Source organism: Capricornis sumatraensis, chromosome 3 (assembly GCF_032405125.1).
Source record: "Capricornis sumatraensis isolate serow.1 chromosome 3, serow.2, whole genome shotgun sequence".
Lineage (NCBI taxonomy): Eukaryota > Metazoa > Chordata > Mammalia > Artiodactyla > Bovidae > Capricornis > Capricornis sumatraensis.
The window spans coordinates 65,179,241-65,189,241 of record NC_091071.1 but is presented as its reverse complement, the minus strand read 5'-3'; the positions used below and the strand labels follow the sequence as shown (position 1 = coordinate 65,189,241).

The window sequence follows — 10,001 nt, the reverse complement described above, 5'->3', positions numbered from 1 at the left end:
GTCTCTCCGCATGTGTTGGTAAGAAAGAACTAGCCGCTGCTGAGAGTTTTCCATTTTGTTCCAGATCATCTCAACAGAATATCAAAAGCAACTCGAAGAGCCTACAAAGAGTTAGAGACAAAATTTTGAGAATACACACACACACAAATTGTGGTGAGTGGTGTGATTTTTAAAAGTAATTTCCACTACATTTCCATTTGTCCTGCAACTCAAATTAGCCATCTCAGGATTCATACATCAAAACATAAAACAAAGGACCGCTTTGAAGTGGATCACCTCAGTGTGAACTGCCGCCAGTTACATGATAACCGATCATCGGTCTTCAAATTTATGGCACCTTAATAGGGTGAGCCCAGTGCCTTAAATGCAGGGTGTATTACACTGAGTTATCTGGGCTAAGTAAGAGTGATTTAGAAGGCGCGTCCAGATCTTCCCATAGGGCAGAAGAGCTCAGGCTGAGAGATCGGGAGAACGTGGGCAGAACACTGCCCCATCTCTATGGTAAATAGAGCCCCTTCTTAGCAAATCGAAAAAGTAGTCGTTTCCAATGCCAAAGTAGTAGAGCCAGCAGGGAAGGAAGAATCGTTGCCCGGTTCCAGTGAATTAATGGGGATGCCCAGCAAGATTGGTGTCTGCCAGAAAGAGATCTGTGGGTTTCCAAGGCCCTGATTCAGGTAAAGCAGAGAAGCCGGACCAGTTCGAACCTTAGAGGAAACAATAATAATTTTAAAAAATGAAAGGAATAGAAGCAACCTGCACCCCAACGCCTACCCCTTCTCTTTCAAGTTGCACAGACTAATCCGACCCGTCCTTCATTTTACCACGATCGCACCTCTAGTCACCACCGGGCGACTGCAGCCGCCTCCCTCCCCAGCCCCCTCAGCCTTTGCGCGGCCACTGAGGGCGGCGGGCGAACGCGGGCGGGGCCGGCCTCCGTGCGTCCGGCGAGCCTCTGGCCTGGCCTCCAAGGCTGGGGGGCGGCAGGTCTCCGGTCCCTGGCCAGGCTGCGCGCATCGCGTCCCGCGTCCGGCCGCCGAGCAGAGCTGCTCCAGGAGGCCCGCAGAGGCCACTTTATATACTCCCCCTATTCCCCGGGAGCGGGGCCGGGAAAACTGCGGAGCAGGGAATTCTTTTGCTGCGCCTCCTCCTACGCAGAGCCTGTTTTCCACTTCTGAAAAGTGCCGGGCCTTGGGAAGTGTTTTTCTTTTCATTCCTTACTGAAGCGTTTACTGCAGCCGTGCTCGCAGTCATAAATTTTGCTACAAACCACAATGACAGGTGCATTGATATGCACCGTGAGAGCTCCAGCTGCTTAATAACTCCGTCCCCCAGCCGCTTTGAGCGCCTTTTATTTATTCGGTATCATATTTAGATATTGATCCCGGGCAGAATTAAGTGCAGTGAGCAAGTATCAGGGTTCGGCTGATTCGGAGGCGCAGAGGGTGCGGCGGGGATCCGGCGGTGGTGGCTCCAAGGAGGCCGCCTCCCTTTCGCCTGAGGACCGTTTGGCCCTTCATTCCCGGCCGGCGGTTGGGCCTCCGAGCTGAGCTGGGCAACTTCCCGGGACCACGAGAAAAGAGCCAGCTAGATCCCATTTGGCGTGCCTGCCCTAGGAGGAGCCGAGGATGGCGCCGGCGGGGTTCTGGGGTGTCTGCCTTGGCCGGTGTTCCGGGCCAGGGGTGGGGGCAGGATTTGAGCGTAGAGGAGAGGAGGAGAGGAAAGGGCAGCTGAGGACTTCGAAGACCACCCCTCCCCCTACGCGGCTTAGTCTTCACCCCAAGGCATTTGGGTCCCAGGGCCCAAATGAGCAGAGGTACCAAAGGGCGAGAAAAGAAAGCCCTAAAGGGGGGGGGGGGCGGCTCGAAAAGATGAGCCACTGAACAGTTGACCATTGTCCAAGTGATTTATGACCCGTTCCTGCTTCTTAGGTTCAAGCAGAGTTCACAAGGAGTAGCGATTTCTGGAAAGAAATAAGCTACGGCTTCTTTTTAAACCAATTTTGTAACAATATTCTCAGGTTCTGTTTTAGGAAAGGTGACTTTGGAGCTTTACATTTTGGGGTGAGGGAAGAGGCTACAAAGTCCTTCTCAGTGAGGAGAGAGCTATTGTCCTTGCTTCTGGGGAACTGGACATTTGGGTGCAGGATCATCATGGAGTGACCCTTGAAATTCCTTAAGACAATGAAAACAGAAGAGGGAGAACAGACTCTAAGCTTACTCATGGAGCTGCCCAGTATTAGCACTTTTGAGGTCTGTACACAGACCTTTGTCTGGGAATATGCCATAGGAACAAATATATATGTAAAGCCATCTGATTCAAAGACTTGGCCAGTTACTAAAGAGGCTATTTCACTGTGACTAGTCTGCCTATCAAGATAAACTTGGTCACCGTGGGAGGCAAGAGAGGGGATGTTTTGCTTCCACTGCTGTAGATGGAATGACAGAAGCAGCATCAAGTTCTGGTGGTCTGAGTGTCAAAAGTGACCATTTTGACATCCAAAGAGCCCAAGGTTTAAGACTGGAAGGAGGATCCTAGAAAAACCCTGAGATCTAACCAAAGTCAGAGTAGTTTGGCCTGGGGACAAACACATATAAATATTAGTCACAGAATGAGGATGTAGCTTTCCATTTAATATTCAGTAGCTTTAATAGTCAGATAATGATACAGAAAATGAATGAAAGAAAGATTAAGACCAGCTTTATTTGGTAGATATCCTAACTGCACACGTTTAAGAACAATAATAGAAACTACTCCTAAAACATTACATCTGACTATTCTGTTATTAAGAAGCATTTCTCTTATCAAGATTAATGGCATGCTCACTTATATTTTAAAACAAAATGAGCAACTATTCTACCAAATAAAGCCTAATGTGAAGAATTTAAGAAATTGAGTTAGGTTGTTTGGTGAAAATGGAAGGGAATGGATGAACGGAGTTGTAGTACTAATGGTCAAATCTGTTAGGCCACATAAGTTGTCTAGATAATGTGGTCTGTCATGATGACTATGATGGAAACCAGGGAGTTTTGGGGAAGGAGAGTTGCCTGAAAGGTGAGATCAAGAATTCAGATCTAGGAGCTGACCAGTGAGTTTTCTTTATCAAGCAGATGAAAGTGGTTGAATAGTGCTGGTTACACTTTAACTCATTAGGGGCTTTCAGAAGGAGAGGGGGGTAGGTAAGAAGGTAAACCCCCCATCAAGAGTCAAAGGACACAAAAAGGGTAGAATTTTCTTAGTTTTTTTTTTTTAATTATTATTATTCTAATTCTACATCCATTCATTACGCCATAAGAGGTCTCTCATTGGTTGTAGGTTGGAAGTGGAGTGGAATGGCTGATCGAGAGCAGAGGTCTGTAGTAGTATCTATTCATACAATGGATGCAGGATTAAAATCATAAAGTTAGAACATAAGGCATTTTTTATTCACCCATGCTCCATGCATTTCAAATTCTAAGGCTCTTATTTCCAATGGTACCTACTTAAAAGTAGCGGACTACAAAATAAAGCATCTAGAAAAATGTAGAAGAGAAGAAACTTCTTTAGCCTCAGAGTAACTCTGGGAGTCTTTAGGCCTTCTTCTTGGGTTTTACCTCCTAGTAGATTTCACAGTGCTGACCCATGTGCTAACTGGCTGACTCTGACCCATTCACCGGAGAGTGGACTATCTGGGTCTCCGTGAAAGACGCTGTGATTTTGAAACCAGGTGGGGGAGATACTTTTTTATTTGAGAGTGCCAGCTGTTCTGAGTGTTAATAGGCTTTTCTTTTGCCCATCACATCCCTGGGATGACCTATGATTAACTGATTGATCCATTCATTCATTCATTCACTCATTCAACATGCATTTACTGCACTTAACTGCATGTGGGGCATTGGGCTAGATGTTAGGAATATATAGGTGAATAAGACACAGTCTCTACCTGCAGAAAGCTCAAAGTCTAGTGAGCGAATCAGTCATTAAAATGTATAGGCCATAAGCGCTTTTCTATGCAGTTTCAAAAGCTAAACTGACAATTTTGGAGAAAGAAAATTGTTTCTGGGAAAAAAAAATTAACCCCTTCCCTTGGATGAAGGGGAGACTTGTGGTTTATGAGAAATTCCTTCTGACATTTCCAAGGGTTCAAATAGGTTGAACTTTATAAAAATCCCAGATCCTCCTCCTATGAAGTGGGTGGGAAGCAGAGAGCCTGGGCTAGTCCTTCTGTATTGACTGGTCTTGCCAATGACAGTCCCTCTGGGACCTCTCACTTTTCTTCTTTGCAGGTTATCTGGAGCCTGGGGCTGCCCCAGCTCTCTCAGGATTTGGCAGACATTGGAGGTGGTGGTGAAGGAGACAGTGGTGGTCAATGTTATTTGAGCAGGGTCAGCAGGCCCCGGAGGTTCCTGAGTACACGATGCAGAAGGCAGCTTACTATGAGAACCCAGGACTCTTTGGAGGCTATGGCTACAGCAAAGCTGCTGACACTTATGGCTATAGTGCCCCCCATCAGCCTTATCCACCCCCTGCTGCTGCCAATGCCATGGACACTGATTACCCAGGCTCTGCCTGCTCCATCCAGAGCTCTGCGCCTCTCCGAGCCCCGGCCCATAAGGCAGCTGAACTCAATGGAAGCTGCATGAGGCCTGGCACTGGGAACAGCCAAGGTGGGGGTGGTGGCAGCCAGCCTCCAGGTCTGAACTCAGAGCAGCAGCCACCACAGCCCCCTCCACCGCCACCACCGCCAGCTCTGCCCCCATCCTCTCCCAGCAACCCTGGAGGTGGAATACCTGCCAAGAAGGCCAAGGGTGGGCCCAATGCTTCTGGCTCCTCAGCCACCATCAGCAAGCAGATCTTCCCCTGGATGAAAGAGTCCCGCCAGAACTCCAAGCAGAAGAACAGCTGTGCCACTGCAGGTAGCCCTCTGAGGGGCCTCATCTCTGGGCTTTCCCCAAGACTGACCCCAAGAAGCTAGCTCACCTAGGAATTAAGAGGCTCAGGGCTGGAAGTACAGCTTTGGAGGCCATGTGTGTAAACTCGCAATGCAGAAATTGTCGAGGGTTTTTGGCTATACCACATGGCTTTGAGGGATCTCAGTGCCCTCACTGAGGGCTGCAGGGATTGAACCCAGGCCATGGCAGTGAAGATGCTGAATACTAACCACTGGACCACTAGGGAGCTCCCTGTTCTTTCTTTTTAGTGTCTCTGGTTGTGGTCACATCCTTACAGTGACAGGGTGCTGATGTCCACTCCAGGCTGCTGGCACCGCTGCTGGACATGTCTCATAGTTATTCATAGACAGCTCTTCCTTATACTGCCCCAATATCTGGACTGCTGGTCATAACTCAACTCCTTCCAGCCAATAGATCTTCAAAACTTGAAGATAGGTACTATGATCTCCAAGCCCAGGGGCTGATATAGCCCATATCACATGAATCCCACTTCCCTAAATTAATAAGAACTAAAAGGCTATTGAACACTATGTTAAGAATCATGTTAAGTGCTTTATAAGCGCTGTCTAATTTTCCAAAGAACCCTTTGAGGTAGGTATATAATAAAACATCCATTTTAACAGATAAGGAAAATGTTAGAGATGATAAGTCACTTGCCCAAGATAACTAAACTACCAAATGGCACACCTGGGGAATTCCCTGGTGGTTCAGTGATTAAGGACTGTGCACTTTCACTGCCGAAGGGCACAGGTTCAATTCCTGGTTACAGAACTAAGATCCTGCAAGCTGAAAGGCACGGCCAACCCTCTCCTGCCCCAACAAAACAAACAAAATAACATGTACAAAAAACAAAACCTCAAATAGCATGTCTCAGGCCACTCCCACTCAATTCTCCCCATCCCAGGAAATCCCTAATGTGGAGGCACATATCCTAGGGGAAGAGGTTGTACTCTGAAACAGGAGCAGCCTTGGGTTTTTTTCCCTGGAAAGGGAGACTCTGGTGTTGAGAAAATTTTCCCTACGTCCATTGAGTCTGCGTGGAAGAAGAAGGGCAGAACCAGCAGCTCTGAGACCTTCTGCCACTCTCTGCTCAGCTTGCTGGATTCCTGAACTTTTCTGGCCTTGTGTTCTCTGATGTACTTTTTATCTTCAGGTAGATGAACTTGCTCTCAGGTCCAGGGCTTGCTTGAGGTGTAGTTAGCTTGGGATGTAGTCAGCTTGTTATCAGATCTCTGGTTTGCCTGCTGCTCTTTGGGGCTGCTGCTCCTAGGGGGAAGGTGTCTTCAAGTCTTGTAAGCTCCTTCTCCTTCTGCCCCTCCTTGCCAGCTGCAGGCCTAGGCCCTCCCTCCCAGGAGAAATCCATTTGTCTTCCTAGGGGGGAGTGGACAAGCTGCTGAGAGGTGGCAGGGGTGGTGGAAACCACTGCTGAAGCTGCTGCTCCCAGCATGGCAATACTCAAAATATGCCCAGCCTGGCCTTGGATGCCCTAAAACTCTGGGGCTATATTTTCATGGTATGTCACCTCCCTGCATTTGAGTACTGGGCCCATGGGTGCAGTTGAGCTGGAGTGAGCTGCCAAGATCGACATCCTCATTCCATGCCTGGGGTGCTTTGCCCAGGAGCCAGCCTCTGAGCAAGGCAGTTTGAGGCTGCCTCCAAGATTCCCCCCACCTACCTTCCTAGCAGCAGCGGCTGGAAGGAGTGTTCAAAGTGAAGTCTGGTCCTTCTTTGACAGGGCGGGAGGCCTTACCAGCTGCTACTAGTCTCTCATTAAACTCCTCCTCAGCCTTGGGAACGGGATGATGGACTAGGCTGAAGGGGAAGGGGTGGGCTGAGTGAGTTGGACTTCAGAAGGCAGATGGGAGTTTCAGGTGCCACTGATAGGTAGGCCTGGGGCCTTTAAGTTCTGGGAATCTCTTGGAATCTCACTGCTCTAACGCCCCTCCCTCGCTCCAGCCAGGATTAAAGTGGGGCAAGGGGAGGAAGAGGAAGGAGTCAGGGAAGCACCCCTCTACAGCCCAAGGTGTCCCCACATCTCCCGCTCAGCGACCTCTCTCTCCCTCCCGGCCCAGGAGAGAGCTGCGAGGACAAGAGCCCGCCGGGCCCAGCGTCCAAGAGGGTGCGCACGGCATACACAAGTGCACAGCTGGTGGAGCTGGAAAAGGAATTCCACTTCAACCGCTACTTGTGCCGGCCACGCCGCGTGGAGATGGCCAACCTTCTGAACCTCACCGAGCGGCAAATCAAGATCTGGTTCCAAAACCGGCGCATGAAGTACAAGAAGGACCAGAAGGCCAAGGGCATCCTGCACTCGCCGGCGGGTCAGTCTCCGGAGCGCAGCCCGCCGCTCGGCGGCGCCGCGGGCCACGTGGCCTACTCAGGCCAGCTGCCACCTGTGCCCGGCCTGGCCTACGATGCGCCCTCGCCGCCAGCCTTCGCCAAATCTCAGCCCAACATGTACGGCTTGGCCGCCTACACGGCGCCGCTCAGCAGCTGCTTGCCTCAGCAGAAGCGCTACGCGGCGCCCGAGTTCGAGCCCCACCCCATGGCGAGCAACGGCGGCGGCTTCGCCAGCGCCAACCTGCAGGGCAGCCCGGTGTACGTGAGCGGCAACTTCGTCGACTCCATGGCGCCCGCGTCCGGCCCCGTCTTCAATCTGGGCCACCTCTCGCACCCCTCTTCGGCCAGCGTGGACTACAGTTGCGCCGCGCAGATTCCAGGCAACCACCACCACGGACCGTGTGACCCTCATCCCACCTACACAGATCTCTCGGCCCACCACTCGTCTCAGGGACGCCTGCCCGAGGCCCCCAAACTGACGCATCTGTAGCGGCCGCCACCGGCTCGAACTCGCGGCGCGATTACCTCTTTGGTTTTGGTGGCGGGGGTGGCGGGCGGGGCCCGCGGGGCAGCTCGGTGACCCCACACTCCCTCGCTCTGGCCCGGTCCGCTGCCTCCCTGTCTCTGGGCCAACAGCGGCCGAGGCGCAGGCGCCTGGGCCTCCTTTCCAGGCGCACACTGTTTTGGGTGACTCGCCGTAAATCAGCCGCAAGGATTCTCCGCTGTTAAACGCGACAGTGCCACATACTGCAGACCGAGGGACTCTAATCTGGTAATGGTGTCCCGAAGGTAAGTCTGAGATCCATCGGCGGCGCGCCTCGCAGAGGGTCCGGGCCTAGCCCGCGTCTAGTTTAGTTGCGGAGACCTTAATTTATATGCTTCTTCCCGTCCCATAAGAATTGCATCGGACTCAACGATCTGTATTTATTATTTGAAGCGAGTCATTTCGTTTTCCTGATTATTTATCCTCGTCTTAATGTATTTATGTGTATATTCGTAGAGTTCTCCAGCCGAGTTTAGGAACGCGCTCCCGGGCCGCGGGGGGCCACATATCACCTCTTTAGTCCCCTTGCTCTAAACTAGTTGAGAGAGTAGTTTTGAACAGTTGTAACCGTGGCTGGTGTTTGTAGTTGTAAAGGATTAAGACCGCAAATTGTCCTTCACGGGTAGAGTCAGGCGGCCCCATGGCGTGGCACGACACTCGTTATTCTTTTCCCAACAGCCACAGCCCTCGCCACAGTTTATTGATTTCAAATTGTCTGGTACTATTTGAACAAATATTTAGAATAAAAAATTTCTCAGTCGGAAGTGTATCTGTGTTAATCACCCACACTTGCAAGTAGGTCTCTCTGCCTTTATCTTGTGCACAATCCCAGAGGAACCCCGCCTCCCCCCCCCCCCCATAAGCTAACCCTGTGAAACATTGTTTCCACTTACTTGGAATCTAGTACACAAATTGGTTCTGGGGAATACTTGATTATTTTCTAGCTATTGACTTCAGAGGGTGCAATATCTGAAGATGCAAACCTAGAAATGTTCTGGGTGGGATGATCTGGGTAGGGTGTTTCTCTGCTGCCTGTTTTACTGTTTCTACCGCCCTCTTTCTAGATACAGATCCACCTTTTTAGGTTGCACTTACATTGGGGAGGCCAGAGCTCACTTTTCTGCATTAAGTAGTTAAAAAAAACTTTGAAAGAAAACTGACAATCAAAGAAAAGATACAAGAGAAGTCATAAGAAGAATTGAACAATGAAAAAGCTGAGATGCAGAAAAAGAAACGATCATTTGAAGCCATGCACCTAAGCTTTTTCTGTCGGAAATGCCCTCACGATTTTTTCCTTATAGAAATCAGTGGTTCATTTCTAAAGAAAACAAACGTTCCCCACGATGTAAAGTAATAAAAGTTTCATTAATGGAACATAATAAGTATAAACACTTTGTTTACTCCTGTTTCTTTGTACAAAATGGGCAAAATGTCTTCGAGGATTTATAACCGTTTTGTAAATATTAGCGTGGTTTTAACTGGGGCGGACTGCTTAGACCGGCTTCTCTAGGAGGAGGCACTCGGAAAACGCCTTCAGATAAGGTTCGATTCTTTTGTATTTCAGCAAAGTCGGCCCACGCATCTCTATTTGATTTGACAAATAATGCAACTCCTACTACATCCCCGGTGACACGAGGTGAAATTTCTATTGTGTGGAAATCATTTAACTTCTAATATTCTGGTGGAACAACAATCGTTTCTATTTGGATGTTTGTGTTTCGCTAAATAATTATGGCTCAAAATAATATTTAGTTTCCTTGTTCCTTTGTGCTGTTTTTAAAATGGCATGTTAGATTGGGGGCGGGAGGGAATTATCCTTTTTGCTAAATTTCACTTTATCTGAGCAGGTTTAAAGTATACATGTTGTAGAAGTGTATCAAAAGAATAAATGACTTCAACCGAAGGGATATTTTACCCACGTTCAAGGCTTAAAATTGTTTTTCTATGAAATTTGCATCCATAGGCAGAATTTCTAATTGTCTTGTAAGAAATTATTTTTTAAAGCTATTAGGGAAATCAAAGGCGAGCTTGCTGCCTTGCAGGGATTACAACAACCTTTCTTAACTGGCTAAATATTAAATAGATGAATTGTCAGGCTGTTTAGATTCAGCCCGGTTTTCCCCTCATCTCCTCTTCCTACCATAAATAATAATAAAAATACATAATGCATCACGGCTCCAGGCGTTTTC

The 10,001-nt window shown here is 49.0% G+C and overlaps 1 protein-coding gene across 1 annotated transcript; it reads left to right on the top strand.

Moving 5' to 3' along the window:
• Positions 1–4,345: 4,345 nt before the first annotated feature.
• Positions 4,346–7,758, top strand: HOXD3 (homeobox D3). Its single transcript, XM_068968809.1, has 2 exons — positions 4,346–4,892; positions 7,001–7,758. The coding sequence occupies exons 1-2, from the start codon at positions 4,346–4,348 to the stop codon at positions 7,756–7,758; spliced, it is 1,305 nt and encodes a 434-aa protein (XP_068824910.1).
• The last annotated feature ends 2,243 nt before the right edge of the window (positions 7,759–10,001 follow it).